This window comes from Carassius gibelio, chromosome B16, assembly GCF_023724105.1.
Source record: "Carassius gibelio isolate Cgi1373 ecotype wild population from Czech Republic chromosome B16, carGib1.2-hapl.c, whole genome shotgun sequence".
NCBI lineage: Eukaryota > Metazoa > Chordata > Actinopteri > Cypriniformes > Cyprinidae > Carassius > Carassius gibelio.
Genome location: NC_068411.1, coordinates 16,096,715 through 16,117,202, shown reverse-complemented (window position 1 = coordinate 16,117,202; position 20,488 = coordinate 16,096,715). Strand labels below are relative to the sequence as shown.

At 37.5% G+C, this 20,488-nt stretch overlaps 1 protein-coding gene across 4 annotated transcripts in view; it reads left to right on the top strand.

Moving 5' to 3' along the window:
* The first annotated feature begins 804 nt into the window (after positions 1 to 804).
* The window catches only part of LOC127975105 (POU domain, class 2, transcription factor 2-like), a 37,122-nt gene continuing 17,438 nt past the window's right edge, over positions 805 to 20,488 (top strand). For 3 of the 4 annotated variants that reach the window (XM_052578894.1, XM_052578901.1, XM_052578899.1), the window contains exon 1: positions 805 to 1,995. In XM_052578894.1, coding sequence (XP_052434854.1) covers positions 1,896 to 1,995 — 100 coding nt within the window. In that variant the 5' untranslated portion in view covers positions 805 to 1,895. The remainder of the gene's footprint in view (positions 1,996 to 20,488) is intronic. The other variant, XM_052578897.1, reaches the window with a different exon arrangement.

Here is a 20,488-nt window from a genome sequence, read left to right as displayed (position 1 = left end):
ACCAAAAAGTCCAAACAAAAGGATAAAATTTACATACATTTTGGTAATATTAAATACATTGAAGAAACACATTTTAGAATTAGACTAATTTTCTTTTACGTATCAAGGCATAATGATTAAAAAACAAAACAAAAAAAAAAAAAACGCATGGTCAGTATTTATAGTGCACTTGTTTATTAAGCACAGGAATGGTGGTAAATGAGTTAACTAAAATGATAATTCACATAATTTACTCACTATGATGTTCTTCCAAATATGATTTTCTTTCTTCTCTTGAGCACATATCAAAAATAATACCTTGACTAGGTATTTTTTTGTACAGTTAAAATCAATAACAAAGGACAAATAAAAGCATAAATAAATGACATGACTATGACAAAAATTTAGAGATGAAATGTGTCAAATGTAATGCAATGTAATGCAAGAGTGTGTTTTAAAATGTTTTTTTTTTTTATAAGCTACAAGCAAATTAAATTTAATCTGAAAATGGTATGCATGTAAACATGGACATTGAGGGAAAGCCTTTTTTTGTATTAAGTATGAATAAGCTTGTCATGCTCGCTATATTAAAGAGTGTGTTGATGTTTCTACCATTATAATCTACATGAGATCAATAAGTGTTGCTAGAAAGAGATGTTCGTAGTTGACTGTGATTTTACCTTTCAGCGAGGCGAGCACAGGGTGTGTGTGTGTGAGAGAGAGAGGAGGGGTGTGAGGTGGGGGTGATGTGAGAGTTGTAACGGCTCCGCTCGCGCTTCAATGTTGCGGACAGCGTGGTGGATTCAGAGCGCGCGAGAGTAGGGGAGGAGAGCGTGCACGAATGAGCTATTGGGGTTCCCAAATAACGGGAACAGACAGACAGACCAAAACACGCAGGCGGATGGACGGAAATATAGGCAAGTGATCTTAAAAACCAGCGACGTAACGAGCTCTTTTCCCCTTGATGTTTTCGTGCTTTATTTATTTGTTTGCCTTGTTTAGTCATGTATCGATTGATTGCGTTTTAATTACTGGCGTGTGACAAGGTGCGTGGGAGGAGGGGCGAATCCGGCGTACACGTTGAGTTGCCTTATTTTTCTATAGATTTTTAATTTCAGTGAGCAAAAATGAGCAGAGGGTTTTAACCACGTTTAGTGACTAAATGAATGTGTAGCCTGTAGCTGCTAGAACAAGGAAGAGAGCTATAGAAGAGCTAGACCAAATAGATTCACCAATAAAATGCACCACATATCCAAGTAATAACAGAATCCGCTGTCTTTTATACGTTATACAGTCAGGGTGTGAAATCTTTTTTCTTTATTAGGACAAATGCAGAACCTTCATTTTATTCCACAAGCAGATAGCCAAAGTTAAAGCGACTGAGACCAGGCCAGCTGAACATACAGTGGTCCGTGTCGACGAGGACAGACACACTTCAGTTTACAGAGAGATATGCATTCATAGACGCTCGCAAACATAGTAAATATATGCCTTTGAGTGACAGAAACATATATGTTCGGCAAGCAGATCGAACAGTTATACCAAATACTGTAGCTGAATACCAAAACGAATAGACAAACGTGAAAGTAATAGTAAAATAACCCACGTTTGTCTTGTTTTAATCCGTCTATCCGCCTGTGTGTGCGCGCGCTGGGAAAATACAGTCGGGCTGCGCGCGTCTTCGTATCTATGCATGTAGATCAAAAGTAAACTACAAGCTCAAAAGAAAAGGGTTTTTATTAAAACATGTAACTGGAAAACCCACGCATAAACGCAATTTTATGAATAACAAGGTATTGTGTCAAAAACGCTTGGAACCAAAGTGAGATAAAGCATCTTGCCACAACTGCTAAAATTGCAAAGAAAAATCAACAGCAAAAAGAACATCTGATAAGAACCAGACAAGAAGACGGATCATGTTTGTTCCTCTGCCGGTGCCGTTTGTCTTGCCGAGAACTGCCTCTGATCTCCACGCCTGGCGCCTCAAGTCCCCGCTGGCTCTGCGCTCTCACTCCGGTAAGGCTTTCTTCCAGAGCAACCACCTTTTCTTTCTTCTAACACCGAATCCAGTGACCGCACTCAGTGGCCTAATCCCCGTATCCCTCGTGTGAATGAAACATCCTCATCCTCATGTTTTGTGCCGCGCGCGCTTGCCGCCCTTTCCAACCTTTCAGTTTAGTCCAGCCGACGCGAGTCAAGTTTGTCTACAGCAAAACTAACACTGCGCCATCGCGCCTTAAAATGCAGCTCAGGTCCGGTTTGTTTTGTCAAGGTGTTTCCTAAATATATTCCCGTCTCGTTGGGCTTAGTTTCTTCAGGGCTCCGCATCCGTCCGCCTCCTCCTCTCGCCTCTGCCTCTGCCTCCGTCTCCCCCGAACTAAACTCGCGGTGAGCTGGGAATATTCATGCCAACTTATCGATCTCCGCAGGATCGATTCCGGGGCCGGCGGATCGAGGGGAGAGAGGAGAGAATCAGAGCAGCTACATAGAACACAGAAACGAGCATTTGTGCTATTTAAACATCTTATGTTTGGCTCACAGATAGCTATAGATGTATAGTGTGATGGTCAGGTAGATAGTTGCACGTGTGATCGGCTATAAGCGCTTTGAATTCATTATCACATTCATTTATGTGTAGAATGTGATTTGCACCTCGTCTTTTGTAGTAAGAGACGCCGAAAGGCAAACGACGACTGTTTTCACTATTTTTTCATTGCGGGAACTTGCCGGTTGTTCGGTGGCTACATAAAGATGAAAACACAAGGAAGCGGGGATGGAGAAGGAGGGCGGGGGGTGGAGTAGGAGGGATGGGTGTAGTCTGAACTGAGGAGGCATAACTGCATAAGCAAGCTGCTCTTATGTTTACTGGCTATGTAACGTGTGGGAATACAATGAAATTATTCAGTAATTTAATATAGAGACTGTTTTCTGTATAACTGATGCATTGATTATTTTGTATTATGTTATATAAAGCTTATATGAGTTATATGTTGGAAAATGTACATTCCATTTGGTGTAAACTGTTATGCTTTAAGTATACAGTAATCATCATTTTGATAATTGTTTTATACTGTAGACATTCATGCCCTAATGAGCACATTAACTGAGGGATTGCGTCAAATATTTGGAAAAAAAATACAGTTCTCCTTATAAATTTAACTTAATAAAAGATAAAAATACATACATACATACATATATATATATATATATATATATATATATATATATATATATATATATATATATATATATATATATATATATATATATATATATATATATATATATATATATATATATTGTTTTTTTTTTTTTTTTTTTTTTTTTTTTGACAAGTTATTTGCATACAGGACTTTTTTCCTATTATGGTAGAAAATCCAAGATGGTGCTTAAAAAGGTCTTCAGACATTACTTTTGTTCATTTTTATGCTTTCAGAAAGTGTTTTAAAGTGACAAAGGAAAGTGTTGCTTTTATTCAGAAATTATTATTATTATTATTATTTGCAACCTCATTTTACCTAGTGGGATTGCGTTGTTCTCTAGCTGTGTGGTTTTACCAATTCAGAATTTTCATAATTCAGAGTCTTACAGGTTTTCTTGGGCTTTGGGACTATAGCATGATGTAGGATGGTAAAGGGGAAGGATAATGAGCCTCTTCCCCTCAGAGATTAACAGGGCCAAGGGAGAGGAGGAGGAGTATCATGCCCCTTTCCCTGAAAAATAGCGAGTGTCAAAAGAAGATAAAAAAAAAGAAGGCAGAAAAAAAAAAGCTGTGGACCACTAAAGGAAAGTAGGTGCAGATGACAGTGAAAAATAGGAACGAGTATGGAAAACCGAGTTTGAGCCGGAGAGGTGATCTTGAGCTCTAGGCACAGTTTATATGGACGCAGTTGTCTAGCTCATGAATGAGAAGCAAGGCTGTAAACTTTGATGTTTAGATCTACATAACACCTAATTTCACATAAGTGGGTGAATGACATGTTGAAAACTATCTGATTAATAATTTCACAAAACTTAAATCATTTTGACTAAACGTTTGTTATGTAAATTTTTCTTTACAGTCAACTAAACCTCAGCAAAATCTGAAAGCAGCAATCCTTCATTTTTATGCTGTCGAATACCATTACGGCCAGCAGAAATATGCATATCTCATCGAAGCCTCTTGATCACCATGAGAGAGAGCAGAACCTATTAACTATGATCCAGTTACTAAAATATGCAGCTATTACACCCTTTTCCCATTAGATAACGGATATAGACATGGATAGATGCAGAGATAGAGATAATCAAGACCTATTCTTGTAAGTGGTCTCGGGAATTATTGCCATTAATGGCTCCATTAAAGTTTTATGTGCGTTACAGTAACAGGCAGATCCTGGAGGATGAGAGAATATTGACTGAGAGAGAGAAAAAAAGTGAACATTAAGCAACATTCAGCTTTGCATGACTTATGAACCAAGGAAAATCTTTCTTATCTGTTCTTACTGATTTCAACACAGTCAAAGAAGAACTATTAAACATTTGATTGATTAAGATAAAATGACTTTAAAAGTACTAAAAGATAATTGTCTCATTGTCACAATGACAGCTGACAGTGTCAGAAATGGAATCCATATATTTTTGTAGCTAGTTATTTATTTATTTTTGGTAGCTTTGTGTGAGCGAATGTGAGAGTAAGTGTTTTTATAGATCTGGGCAAGTCCTGGTGTTAAGATGATTGGCAATGACAAAATGTCAGCTTGGGTTAGTTAGTAGCATAATGGGAAATCAGTAGATATAAGGAAGATGTCAATACAGAATTTTCTACTGCATTCCTCTCTCTCTCTCTCTCTCTCTCTTACACACATACACACACACACACACACACACACAATTTTCCACCCTCTCTTGCTCTGAGTGATATGCAATGTCATCATGATGTTCGTTTAGTGACAGTACTCCCACAGGTCTTTTAGTTGTACTGTTAGTTTCAGCCGAGCAGAAATGTGTTTGCATCCGTGTGGGTTGACCTTCTGTGGTGTATTAACACTGACAGCACCCTTCTCCTCATTAGCACTACTGGAAGACGTGGCTTTTCACTCTGTAAGACATTCCCTAGAGTTCTTTTCTCCCAGTGACCATTACAAGCACACACACACATTGTGTCTTTATACAACCAGAAAGACATTACACTTGAGTCTGCTCTGCAAACTGATGATGAAGATTTTAGACTGAATTTTCTGTCACATACAAAGTTTAAAGATACTCACAAGTGCTTGCAAGTTGATATTCCTCAAATAAATATAACAAAACTGAAAAAAAAAAATATATATATATATTCAACCAAAAACGCTAACTATTCTCTCAACCTTTCATGCACTATAATTTTAACCATACACATTTTTTATACCAACTGTGTGCTTAATACGCCATATGTATACCTTAACTGTGTTCTTTTATCTGTTTATACACATAAACTGTTCAAAAATTCAATTATAATTTAATAATTAAAAAAATATATATTTAAAAAAAAATATTTTTACTTAAGCTCCATGTGTTGACAATGGCGTGCCATGCATGGGACACTGCAAAAGACATGAAACTTCTAGCTTGATGTTTTCATAAAAAGCATTTTGGGTGAACGGCCCTTTACACCAGGTCTCCATTATTTGATCCACCCATATCAGGTTTTCGAGTCTCTATTAATGAGCTGAGGCGAAAAATCAGGTGTGTTTTTAATTAAAAAGAACTTCTCCTTCAGGAAATGCAAATCTATTCGTTATTATATTGTCTTTCTACCTGTTTTTTATTTTTATTTTTCTCATACAAAAACACTCTGGAGGTGTTGGTGGCTACATGATGGCACAAAAGTAGGCGAAGTGTTCAGACAGGCCCTTAATCAACACATCTGTGAGAGACGGCACCTGGTCAATACACCCCCTACCAGTACAGCAGCACTCACACAGATTCAGCGCTGCTGTGTTAATTTAGTGTGATTATCTGGCTGCACATGTGTATTTGTGTGTGTATGTGCACATGTGAGGAGAGAAAGAGAGAGAGATTATTCACATAGAGAGATATATTCACCTCAGACACACAGAACTGTTGTGTGTGTGTAGATGGATCGAGAATCGGAACTAGAATGAAAGATGAGCGTAAATAGACATGAACGAATGTGTTGATATTTGACATGGCAGGTGCATAGTGGCTATACTGACAAATGGATGTAATGAGAGAAATTTAGATGAGTGTGTGTGTTAAGCAGATGGATTGAAACAGAATTATGCCACTTTCTTTAAATCCGGTTCCTGCTTTGACTCTATAAGGTGAAAAACAGACATGAACTAGTGTAATTTGTCCTTTCAGCAGCTGCTGTGTGTGTGTGTGTTGATAATAGAAAATGTGAAATAAAAGCTTGCTCTTTGATTATGTCCTTCACTCCTCATGAACAAGCTCGAGACCTAAATCTGTTCTCTTCCTCCATTTCATTTAAGATTTATAGTGTTCAAGGTCTCCCGTTCACATGTAGGGCTTAGTGAATGTTTTTAAGGGCTTTCTCCCCTTTCTTTTCATGCTTGAAATGTGTTCTGGTGACATGTTTTGATTAATCATGCCAATTAGTTTATTAGTTATTAACAAATCGTTTTTGGGAATTAATTCATATTGTATGATAATGATGTTTCTCATCTTATTTATATGATCTTATAAATACAATTTGATTTAGATTAAATTAGTGGTCTACTGTTGCAGTGATAACTTATGCGTATATAGTATAAAGTATTTCAGACTGGATGCTTTTAAGTAAATGATAGTCAAAAAACATCAGTAACATGTTTACCTTATATCATTCCAAGCCTGTATGGCTTTTCTTCTGTGGAAGACAAACAAGATATTTTGAAGAATGTTGGTAACCAAAACATTATGGACTTGACTCATTGACAAGAAAACAAAACCCCCACTAAAACCTTTAAAGTAGATAAATGCAGTTTTACCCCAAACATGGCACTTAGAACCACACAGTATTTTTAACTGACAACACAAGCCGAAACCACCAGCCACCTACCCGTACAAATCTTGTAATTGGCCACATGCTGCCTTGAGTGACAAGTATGATCATCAATCAAATTAAGATGGAGAGAGGGGAGGGATGGAGCCCGACTCCCCAGACAGACTGCTGTTAACAGGGTTTCCTTCAATCTGGGTTTATCGATCAATACGTGGCTTGCCAATTTGTACTCTGCACCTGAGTACATAAAATGCCTATTGCATCAGATTACTCGAAGTTTATATCCATTATGCAGCATGTTCTCATCACTTCTATAAGAGCAAATTGTTTCCATTCACTTGCAATAGCATTAAAACAGAGCAGCAGAATACCGAGACATTTTGCCTTTAATTTGACAGCCTTACTCATACATGCTTTGAAGGGATAATTGTATTCCCCGAAAGCAATTTGTACTGAGAGTTTATTACCATCAGTGCATATAAGCTTGTTTGGTGTCCGGGATTTGATGATGCAGATGGGCATTAAACCAGGAATTCTGGAGGGATCACGGCTGTGGAACGTATCTGAGGTGACGTACAATGAGGGAGCTTAGGCAACATGGCAGAAGTGATTATGGTCCAAAAATACATTGAACTGCAGATTTTATGAGGAATTATTTTATTACTCATTTACAGCTCTCTGAAAGATAAAATTCTGATGTTGCTCATGGTTTTGGATTTGTAATACTCGCCATTGGCGGTGGCAACACTGTATATCAGACCGAGCAACTGAAACCGTCACTACATTCACGTCACCGCAACTTTTCTCCTTTCATAAAAATGCAGTTGGCACCATCTTGTATTCTAGTTATCGATTGTAGTAAAAATGGTCTTAGCAAACTTAAACTGTAATTGATAGTTGCTCACCTTCATTTTGTTCCAAAATTGTTTTACTTACTTTCTAATGTGAAACATTTTGAGAACTGTGCATTTTTTTCATACAGTGGAAGTCAATGGCAACCAAAATGGTTTGAGGTTACAAATTATTTTACAATGTTACACTTGTTACAGTGTAATTGTACATTTCAGTACTGAGTAATATTATGGACAACATGTACTATAAGGATAGTGTTAGGGTTAGGATTTGTTTTAGAGTTCTTGCATTATGCATAGTTATGCATAGCATTATTGTTATTACTATAGTAAATAAATGTATCATGTAAAACAAGGACTCGAAAAAGTGTTTGGTTACAAAAGATCTTCTTTTGTGCTACTCATAAGAAAGCAAGAAATATCAGAATTTTCAATTTTGTTTGAACTAAGGGTTAGTAAATATTAATAATACTGTAATAAAGTTTAATTGTTCAACTCGTCGCGGAGCTGATTGTTTTGTACTTGGTAGTGGATCATTTCTATAATTTCCTTAGTGGAAGATACAAGGTACTGTGTAGGTAATATTGTGATATAGTTTCAAATCAATTGAGTATTTCATATTTACTTAATTGACTTTTTTATTTTTATTTTATTGCTGAATAGTGTCCTTGTCTCTGGTCTGTAGCCTACATTATCCCTTACTTACATGTCTATTCCAGACAATAACATGATTTTTAAATGGTATCCCTCATAAATGCTGTCTGACCTTTTTGTCTGTTCTCTCCGTATTGTTGTCATATTACAGTGCGGGATGTTTAATGGAGTTTCTTTATAAAGGCTTATCTTCTACCCCTGTCCTTCTCTCCGTATATCTTGCTCTCTCTCCTCCAGTCCTGGTGTGGCATGATGGAGGGATTTTTAAGGAGATTTTTTTTCCCGTGTTCATTGGACGTTGATGAGCTCCTCTGTCTGTCGCTGCTGGCCTGTCATAGCCTCAACACTGCTTATAGCAAAATCAATCGGTCTCAGTCACAGAGGGCGAAAGAGACGAGAGCGTTAGTTGGCGCTCCGTACGCACACACACGTTCACATACCCAAAGTTTATAGCCAACAAACACACACTTGGTTCAACTTCTGCCCTCCCTCACATCTTAAAGATGGGATGAAGGGATGGAGGGAAAATGCATGAGAGGAAAGGATGACAGAGGAAGAGAGGGAGCTCGAGCGAGGGACAGATAGTAGCATTAAAATTCATGGCTTTTTTACTCTCTGTGCTGAAAAATCAATAGTGTTTACTATGAATGAGAGGAGTGCAGGACAGCAGAGCTGGGGGCAGAAAGACGGGGGGTGAGAGAGAATGGGGAGCTGGGGGGGGGGGCTGACTTCATTACTGGAGGCAGAAGCACGAGAGGTCAAGGTTAAAGACTCAACCTAGCGGGTAGAAGGTGGGGGTAGACTACCATTTACTCACAATGCTGCAATAGTAATGTGAAGTCAGATACAACAGCCCTATCAGTGTAAATGAGAAGATGTCGGTTTGGGATCCTTGCTTTCTCTATCTCATGTGCCCACTGCATTCGCTCGTGCTCGCGTGGATAAGCATCTGTAAATTCACATTTGGATGGTCCTGGAACAAGTTGGATGTTTTGTACCCAGCTGTGTTGCAGCTGATAGCAGCATCTGCCACTTTTGTAAGTTTTAACGAACCTTAACAGCTCATACGAAGCGAAACACTCCGAAACAAGTTAAGGGGAAAAGTCACATACCCTTTCTTAAAGAGCCTGGGAAAAAGTTGATTCTTCTTCAGACTCTAGTTTTTAATATATTTAGATAGTTAGACTGAATTAAATCTCTGGTGTGGGTTTTTATTTGGGGTTCAATACATGATTAACAGCACTTGTGGCGTAATATTGATTACACAGATATTTCTGTTTAAAAAAAGCTAAAATATCTGGCATACAGTGAGGCACTTTCAATGGACATTAATGGGGCCAATCTGGGGCACTATAGAGCCTCTAAACAAAATGATAACATGATTTTTGTCACGCGGTTGTGGTTTTAGTAAAAGCGCACAAAGTAGGAATAAAGGAGTTTTTAATAAACACACCTAGACCATTCAAATAACATTAATCCAACACAAAAGAAAGATGGAAACTGAGGGCTTATAAAGGGCAGGCAACTAAGGAGTAAATGAGATGAATAATAATGACACCAAATAATGACAGACAGGAACTAAACAGAAACCAATACGTGACAATTTTAATGTGGAAAACCACTTGCCTATATTTTCTGTGGTCTAATTTTGTAACTTCATTACTATGATAGCATATATATATATATATAACATACACACACACACACACACACAAACACACACACATATATATATACATAAGCTTAATATTTAAAAAACTACCTATCCAATCTAGGTGTCTCAATGTTCAAATTGAACTTTATTTATGATCAACATTATGCCACAAATTCTTTCCATTGAGTTTAAAGGGTTAGTTCATCCAAAAATCATAATTATGTCATTAATAACTCAGCCTCATGTTGTTCCAAACCCCTAAGACCTCTGTTCATCTTCGGAACACAGTTTAAGATATTTTAGATTTAGTCCGAGAGCTCTCTGTGCCTCCATTGAAGCTGTGTGTACGGTATACTGTCCATGTCCAGAAAGGTAAGAAAAACATCATCAAAGTAGTCCATGTGACATCAGAGGGTCAGTTAGAATATTTTGAAGCATCAAAAATTTTACATTTTGGTACAAAAATAGCAAAAACTATGCCTTTATTCAGCATTATCTTCCCTTCTGTGTCTGCTGTGAGAGAGAGTTCAAAACACAACAGTATAGTGATATCCGGTTTGCGAACGAATCATTCATTGTAACCGGATCTTTTTGAACCAGTTCACCAAATCGAACTGAATCGTTTGAAACGAGAACAAGTCAATCTTTTGTTCGTTATCTGGCTCGGTGTTCATCTTCAGTTCTCTCTTCACAGCAGTTCAGTCAGTGTACTGTTTCAGTACATTACTCCAGGATATTGGTTTGTTTAAACTCAGAGGGAGTGTCAGCCACATTAAAAAAGTTAACAGCTTAAGTCATTTGAGGATTAATGCGTATTGGAGACGCAAACCATTTTTCACGATTCAGGTCGATTTGGTGAACTGGTTCAATAAGATCTGGTTACATCAAGTGATTCATTCGCGAATCGCATATCTCTACACTGCAATGTTTTGAACAGTCTCACAACAGACCCGGAAGAGAAGACAATGCTGAATAAAGTCGTAGTTTTTGCTATTTTTGGACCAAAATATATTTTCGATGCTACAACAAATTCAAAATGACCCTCTGATGTCACAAGGACTACTTTAATGATGTTTTTCTTACCTTTCTGGACATGGACAGTATACCGTTCACACAGTTTCAATGGAGGGACTGAGAGCTCTTGGACTAAATCTAAAACATCTTAAACTGTGTTTCCGAAGATGAACGGAGGTCTCACGGGTTTGGAACGACATGAGGGTAATTCATAAATGACATAATTTTGTTTTTTTGGGTGAACTAACCCTTTAATAGTATAATTCATTAAAATTCTATCACCTTCGTGTCATTTAAAACCTTGGGCCAGTTGCATAAACTTAAAGTTGCATAAAGCCTCTATGTTAAGACAGTGACATAAGAACTAGTCTGACCAACTAGCAGTTAGCCAAGGGGTAATCAGTCATTGTTTTGGATTTATGTAACTGAATTAAAAAAATATGTCCAGTATTAAAAAAAAATACTTTTTAGTCTTAACCTTTTATGCAACCGGCCCCTGTATGACTTTATTTCTGTGAAACAAAATATCAAATAATATTTTATGGTCCACAGAAGAAACAGTGTCATACAGATTTGTAACGACATGAGGGTGTGTGTTTTATATACTTTTTTTTTTTTTTGAGGTGAACAATCCTTTAAACATGCACTGAACCCAGTAATACTTTAAGTAGAAGTGAAGGCAGTGGGTTATTTTCTGGATTGGAGGTGAGATGGCTACTGGAGTCTGCTAGATCTATTGGCCTGCAAATCTCCACCCCTTCATTATTCTCCTTTGGTGGAGAGTGTGTGTTTTCATGGTGATGTATACAGTATTCAAGCAGCCTGATATTCAAGGAGGCTCATGAATGATGTAACAGGAGATGCTTGTCTCAGGCCCGTGTGGATGTGGCTGCAGGAATATATGAAATATAAATGGAAATGTGAACTTTTACATCAACATAAATTTACATTAAAGCCATATGATTGGAGTACAATCATAATAAATCAATGAATGATCAATGAATAATAAATCAATGAATAGTTTCCTCTATAAATCCTGGCAAATGAAATATTTTTTTCTCAGATATTAATCAGCGTTCACATTAGTTAGACAGTAGTTTTACAGATACTGAGATAAAAGACATTTAAAGCCCCGCGGCTTATTTCTTTCATTCTTTTGTATTAGTAAGTGAGAAGATGGATGTGTAGAAAAGGTGAAGAGGCACACAGGCTGCTCTGCAGGCCTTGACTTATGCCACCTCTTAAATAATGTAATAAAATCTTGCATCCAGAATCTTATAATGTCTTGCTAGAAAACACTATCTAATAAGCTGTATTTAATATGACTTATGTAATGTTTCTAATAATCTTCATGTAATACTATATTATCTGCTTTTATGTCTCATCCTCTCTTCCTCTCACTCTCTTTTGGTGCTTTCTTTTTCCCTTTTTCTCGGCAGCACAGGATGCTTTCTTATTCTCTTTTATTCCTTCTGCTCTTTTTCACCTTCTCTCTTTCTCTCTCTCCCTCCCTCTCTCTTTCTTAGTCGTCTGTTCCCTTAGCGACCGTTTCCAAGGCACCCACTCCCAAGGGCTGGGGGAGGGGACCTGTGATGTCATGCATGCATAACTATACACCTGATTTCTGTTGGTTTTAATCTTTGTGCAGGACTCTCTTTCAAAGCTTTAGTATTTCAGACCCTCTTGGCTCTTTATACACTTCTGTTGTTGTATTTATTGCCTCTAGTTACATTCTGTACACAGACTGCAACATGATTATTTACCAGTGTGTTTGTGTGTGCTAGATACATGTAAATAAGGATTTACTCTGGTACATTATAATGCACAGAGATTCTGTGTCCTTGCCGAATCTGTTGAGATCTGATTCATATTAAACAGGTCATTTATCAGTGCAGACAATACAGTGTGTGTGTGTGTGTGTGTGTGTGTGCTCCTTTGCTTAACCTTGCCTCATCTTAGGCTGTAAGGTTTGTCCCCATGATGCAATCTGGCCTGACGTCTAAGTAACATTTGCAATTATTTAGGGGAAAATATTTTTTTTCTTAAATTTATTACCAAAAGTAATTTTGAATACACTAAATGTAAACATCTATTTCTGGCATCATAATACCTGTGTCCACCATCCAATCTTCCACTTTTATTGTCTGTTTCTAACCCAACAATGCCATTTTTACCAGGAATATGTGTTTCACAGAGAAAGTAACTTACTTTTTGCATTCAACAGAAATATGTTTCAAGTGTTTCAAAGTGACTTAATCTTGTTTTGCATAAATCACGCTTTGCATTCGCTTTGGTCATTCAAGCATTTCATTTACCTCAGGCAAGTCATCAATGTCCACAGTTTGTTTGCTAGAGAAATGAAGTCTAGAGAAGGGTTTTTTCGTGAAATGTTAGACTATATACTCATTATATTTTATTTTCCCTTTTAGTGATGTCTTAATTATTTAATGTATGTTTTAATAAATCTGTTATGAACAGTTAATGTGAAAATTTATATATTTCAACAACAATAAAAACGTAATGTAAATGTATGATTTAGAAGCAAACCGTGACATCAAAACTGAGGTATGTACCGAACCGTCATGTTTCTGTCCCGTTACACCCCTATATGCATGCATGCATACACACACACACATACACACATATATATATATGCTATTTAGATTGCAAAACAAAAACAGTATATGCATAGACATAAAATAATAATAATTAGTTAGATTTGTTGATTATTGCACTGCCTTTGTGCATTATTTCTGTATTATTCATTTTTAAACATCTGTTTTTCTAATGCATTTACAAAATATGTTCATGTTCATTTTGTTCTATAAGGCCTTACCCGAATGCACTCTTTGTTGAAAACTTTGGTTTTAAAACCCCAGCTAAAGTGCACTAATACATGCTTTTTAGACAGTGTCGCATTACTAAGCAACAAATGAGTCAGAGGATGTAATGAATGTTGTGTTGTTACTGGTGTTAGCTGATGAGGGTCACGTTACTAAGCAACGGCCAGCTCAGCCTGTAGATATGCATTCGGCTCCTAATGGGAGCGGAAAAGGGGAGTGTGTGTGTGTGTTGGGGGTCAAGATTGCCTGAAAGGGGATTAATATTTTGAGAAGGGGCAAGCAGTCGCTCTGTCTACACTGCTTGTGTCTACACAGTCGCTTATTGTTAGTCCTCTTTGAAGCTTTTGTCATGGTGTTTCACACATTTCCGAGGGCGAGAGGTGGTCTCGGCTACAAAGTACCCAACATGTATTCAAACTCAACTCACATTTTCAGTGTGTAAAAATAAAACTGATTGCACTACTAATTTTTAGGGACCACCGGTGGCAGTGCTTGCCCACTTAGGCCAATAATCATCTTAGTTAATTTTTTATACAGTTGGGGAAGTCATGGCCTAATGGTTAGAGAGTCGGATGCGTAACACAAAGGTGGTGGGTTTGAATCTCATAACGACAGGGATTGTAGGTGGGCGGAGTCTCCACCTTCAATACCACGACTGAAGTGCCCCTGAGCAAAGGCACCACATTTTTAAACAATTCAAATAGGTTTGATTTATTTTATTTTATGCACTCCCTAGTAAAAAAGTAATACATTTAAAATACATTTATTTCATATTAAGTATACTGTAGTTCAAATCTATTGACATAATACTGATTTATCACTCGAGACATACTGATATAAAAATTATAGTTCAACTTTATTAGAGTACTACTTGTGCACAATGCACAATTCTTAATATTAAGCCTAATGTTACTATTGATGAGGTTTATATGATCTCTGAATAATATCGGTCTTTAAATACAAGATATTGAATGTGTACCTAAAGTATATTTGCAATAGTTCCAGTTTAGCACAATCATCAAGTACAAAATTAGTTGTTGAAATTTAGCAGACCTTAAGTATACCACTTTAGTATACTAAAAGAACAACTGCAGAGTATTTTTTATTAAGTACATAAATATGCAAATTTATTTTTAGTATACTTAGAATTAAATCAATTTGAAAAAATTTTTTTTAGTATATTTAATTTTTCACTATGACTGTGATTGCATTACCTATCTTACTCTTCTTCTCGTTTTCACTCTTGATTTCGTCCCTATCTCGTTCCCACCCTTTTGACCCTCTTTCCCCAAACAATTCCCTCTCTCTCTCCTTCTCTCTCTCTATTGATCGACACATAGTGAGCTCTGTTCTTCACTCTGCTGCCTCCCTTTAATCAATACAGATAATTGTCTGCTCTCTCTCTTTGCCAAATACTCGCTCTCTCTTACTCTCTCTCTATCAATGAACCCCCTAACCACCCTAAGTCTGGGATTCCCCCTGTCTTAATGACCAAAGGTAACCTGTTCTCTCTGTCTCTCTCTCTTTCCATCGATTGGCGTGGGAGCGATTGACTCACATGTGTAAACATGGTGTACGATTGTGCTGCGTCGAAGTCTCTTCAACTATTCCCATGTGGTTATTATAGAGACAGACTTTTCAGTGTTTGTCAGGTTAAAATCAAGTAATCCAATTCAAATTGGGAAGTCACTGACTAAAAGAAGAGATATTGGTAGATATAAAAAGTTTTTTTGAGTAGCCACTCTGATCCTGCAGATACAAATAAACATATGAATATTATATGAATCAGGACATGTTGCAGGCTAGATTTGAATCAGATTTTCCCACATGAGCACCAAGGCTCAATTTAATTTTATTGCAAATATAAAAATCTAAAACTTTAGAATTGTATATATATATATATATATATATATATATATATATATATATATATATATATATATATATATATATATATATATATATATATATAGTATATTCTAAATTACTCCATAAGGGAGTGATGTGCAGATGTGGAGATGTGGAGATGGGTCCAAGTTTGATCTCTGTCGGTCAAGCTTTTTCAGCTGGATAATAGAAAATTTATATTTTTTGTATACTGTGTGATTTTAGGGGGGGAAAGCATTTTCTTCATGATGACAGTGTGGTTTTGTTTGGTTGAGGTGTTGGAGAGAGGGCAAGGACGGGTGAATGGTAAGGTGAGATTCTTACCTTGCCAAAGTCTGATTTAAAAATGAGGAATTCTGTGAAGAGGGAGATTACAGGTGATACAGGCCTCATTCCAGAGTGTGACATCCCAGTGGGATCTGAACACATAGACACAGTGGAAAGGAATAGCCTTGGTGTTACACACAATTCACAGGATCAGTATTCATTCTCTGTTGTGAGTCTGTGTTTTTACTCTGTATGTGAATGTGTGAAGAACTATGCAGTGCTGGACCCTACACATCTCCAATGATTTCAACCAACACATTTTCATGTGCTATTAAAAATATAGAAGATACGGAATAATAGTGGATTGAAAGAATAAGAGGAATGTAGCACTTCATATATATTCGTAGGCTATTGAAATATTGATATATTTTCTTTGCTTTGTGTCTCTGTTGGCTCTTTCTTTATCAGATTATGTCTCCTCTCGCTTTCTCTCCTTCTTTCTCAGTCAAGCCTCAAGGATAGAAACCTTGAATTTGAATTTCAGAGGCAAAGAAAGAGAAAGAGGGGGGTAGGGTGGGGTGGTGCTCTTAGGGAGCGGTCGTTGAGAAAGTGCCTCTAATGGGCGTCTGTGCACTCCCCCTTGCCTAGGGCCCCGATCGATACCGACTCAGAGCAATAAAGCTTTCCCCTGTCATCTCCACAGAATACAAAGCAGTATGGGGAGAGAGAGAGAGAAAGAGAGAGAGAGAGATAGGTGAAAAGCTGTTCCGCTAGCCAGACCGATTTCCTATACCCCCCCCCCAACCCATCTACCCCCATCTAACAGCAGTAGAGCCTCTACCCCCTCTCATTCCTTCTCTCCATCTTACAGTCCACCTCTCCTTTCCCCAAATGTAGCACGGGTCCCCTGTGCCGGCTCTGAGTAGGTTTTGATATCTCCTTGCAGTCGGGAGAAGAGAAATAAATAATGGCAGAAGAAACTCTTATTTTAGTTATTATCACAAACACAGAGACAAGGACGGATAGAGAGAGATGGCCAAGTGGGGCATAAAAAAGGAAAGGAAATTAAACAATAAAAGAGGTAAAAAAAAAGAAAGGTATCTGAAAATGGATGGACATACAAAGGGAGAGAGAAAGAGTGAGAGATGTTGTTTAGGAAGTGAAATGGGATGAGATGAGAACGAAGACGGGGAATGAAGTGATACAAAAAGGAGGGGGCAGAAAGCGAAGGAGAAGGGGATTATGGGAGAGAGAAAGATGGATGTTGTGATAAAGGTGGAGGGGGAGTGGGAATATTGATGAGTAGGAATGACAGACAAAATGAAGGGAAAAAACTGCGCGGGGAAAGGTGAAAGGCAGGTTAAAGGTCGAATTATTCCTGAAATTGTAAATCAGTCACTTTTAATCATAACTGCAATACGGTAACTATTGGAAAAGATAGAAAGAGTTTCTGTATGAGGACGGGGGAGATCAAATAAGGATGTGCAAAATGAAATATTAAAAATCAACTAGTGTATGAGCTGCCTGTTTGACCGGTTTGGTTTAGCTTCACCTTTTCTATCAAATATAAGATGGATTCTTGAGTTTAAAAACAAATAGCACTACAGAATGTCTTATGAAACCTGACATGTATTAAAGCTAAAAAATCGAATCAAATATATAAGAAAAAACCTAGGTAAACTAGTCAGCCTCTCTAGTTGACCATCATGACCCGTCCTTCATGTCAAACCAAACGGTTCCTCATGAAAGTGACAGTGTCGGTGTGAACATGTCCGTGTTTGTCCTCCATCAGCGAGTGCTTGTGCTTTTTCTGTGACAGCTCTAGAGTCGCTCCGTCATTACGCTGCTGTCAACCTAATAACATCTCTTCCTCATCTCTCAAAAACAACACTTTTTGTGTGTATGTGTGTCTCATCTCTTTTGTTGTACCCTCACCCCTCCATCCTCCCCAATTCAATCCCTTATTTCTTCTTTTATTGGAAAAAGATGGGATGAATCCTTCATCTTCTCTCTTGTAATGCTCTTCTGTTATTATTCTGCAGCAGGGCTGGGAGAGAGAGCTAAAAATATTATAGACGTAATTTTCAGGCTTTTGACGTTATTTTGATATATATCTCGATTTTTATGTAATTGTTCTGAAATTGTGTGTTTTTATTAATCTGAGGAATAGTAGTTTTCACCGAGAAGTCACTGTAACCAATTGCATTCAGAATATTTCATGTTTTAAGTTAAAAAGTTAAAATAATGAATGTTTTCCTCATGGTTTTTCACTAAATAATGTTTTCTATATAAAATTATTGGTAACACTTTATTTTAAGGTGTCTTCGTTACATGTACTTACTATTATATTAATAATAAATGACGACAAGTCAAGTCACCTTTATTTATATAGCATTTTCAACAAAACATATTGTGTCAAAGCAGCTTTACAGTATCAAATTGGAAAATCGTGTCAAAATAGTGTGCTAAATGACAATAGTAAACACTCAATTTTCAATTATTATACATAATTAAATGCACATAACCCTAAGCCAAAATCTTATTCTAAACCTAACCCTATAGTAATTACATGTGGTTAATTAATATTACTCAGTACTTAAGGACAACTTAAAATAAAGTGTAACACAATTATAAATATTATCTATTTTATTTTATTAGATTATATTTTTTTTAAATATTATGAATAAAAAAGTTATATTGAATTAATTCATATTTAATCAATTAATAAAAAAAAATAATAATAATAATAAATCAATTATAAATATAAAACTTGTAGTGAATGTAATGCATAACAAAAATTACACAAATTAATCAGTTTTGAATAAAGCATCACAGGTTTATTGAAACCAACGATAAAGTCAAACCAGTATACCAAAAATAAAAATAAATCAGTTCAGACGGTCCTTTATAGCGACCAAGAGCATTAAATTGGTGGTACTTTTTCAGCTTACACACATTTCTTTCTACTTTCTAGTCTTATCTTCCAAGTTTTTTTCATTTATTTTCTCATCTCTCTTCATCTCCCCGTCCTTTTCTTTCCCTGTGAGATTTTACTATCAATTCTCCCACTGTGCACTTCTTTTTCAAGTGGCCTGACTCTCTCCTGCATCCACATTCTTTCCCGTTCTGCCGTATGAATTCCTCTCAGCTCCCCTTATTTCCCCCTCTACCTTTCTGCACAGTAATAATGCTACTGATAGAAAGAGGCCCAAGTGTGTGTGTGCATGTGTGTGTGTGTGCGATTATTGTCGTGTCGGGAGTCAGAGGAATCGATCGATGCAGAAATATGAGGGTCTGTGTCAAAAAAAAATAACAACCACCTATTCCCCAGACACACACGCTTTCTCACACACAGCTGCGTTCACACACACCTCTACAAGCCGAAATATTAAACATGCACATGTTCGTTCAGGAGAAACGATACACAGCCCTCACATTACAGGAAAAACGCTCCATTTCAGATAGGAAACTTATCAGCACAGGAGCTGCTCTCCGTTTACCATTTCACTGTCTGTCACAGGGGTAAAAACATACACATAAGCACAGACAAACACACACACACACACACACACACAAGAGACCTTTCACTGCTGTTGCCTGGCAACGTAGGCCAGTGACCAATCACAGTGCAGAGCAGTGTCCAGTGATGTCACAGCTCTGCTGACCAGCAGGGAAGCAAGAGAAAGAAATGTCTGGAAACAATTTAAAAAGAGGATTTTCATCGTTACGTTACGGGACGTGCTGATAGTTGAACAGCTGGAGGAGCGAGTGGGAAGCGGAGAGAATGGACAGTTGTGTTTCTGGAGGTGAAGAGGTGGACGCCTCAGTCTGGAATGAAGAACGGAAAGTAACTTTATCAGCATTAAAGACTAAGACACAGTTGTGTTGGGCCAAACACGATTGCATCTGCAGCGTGAAGAGCGTTGGCTGTGAGAAATAGTTAGTATCTAATCACTCACACCCATACACACGCATACGGCTCTGAGCTGTGACAGCAGCAAGATTGATGGCTCTCTTGAGGCCTGTAGCTCACGCTCTTAAACGGACAGCTGATCAGATAAACATGGAGAGAAGGAGAGAGAGGAACGAACGGATCAAGAAACACACTCGATTTTAAAGATGAAAGAGGCTTGTGTGCTGGTGGATCCCAAGATGTTCCTGCTTGTTCCACGAATGCAGGAGGCTGCAGGTCATCACTCAAGCTAAAAATATTGTTTGCAATTATTACGAGGAAGCCCTGGAAATGGACATCATGAGACGAGGGGCTGGCCAAATGGTCTGAGACCCCCAGTGACATATGCAGATGTGTCTGTGCTGTGTGACCTCTGGGGTCATGAACTTTAACCCCAGCAGC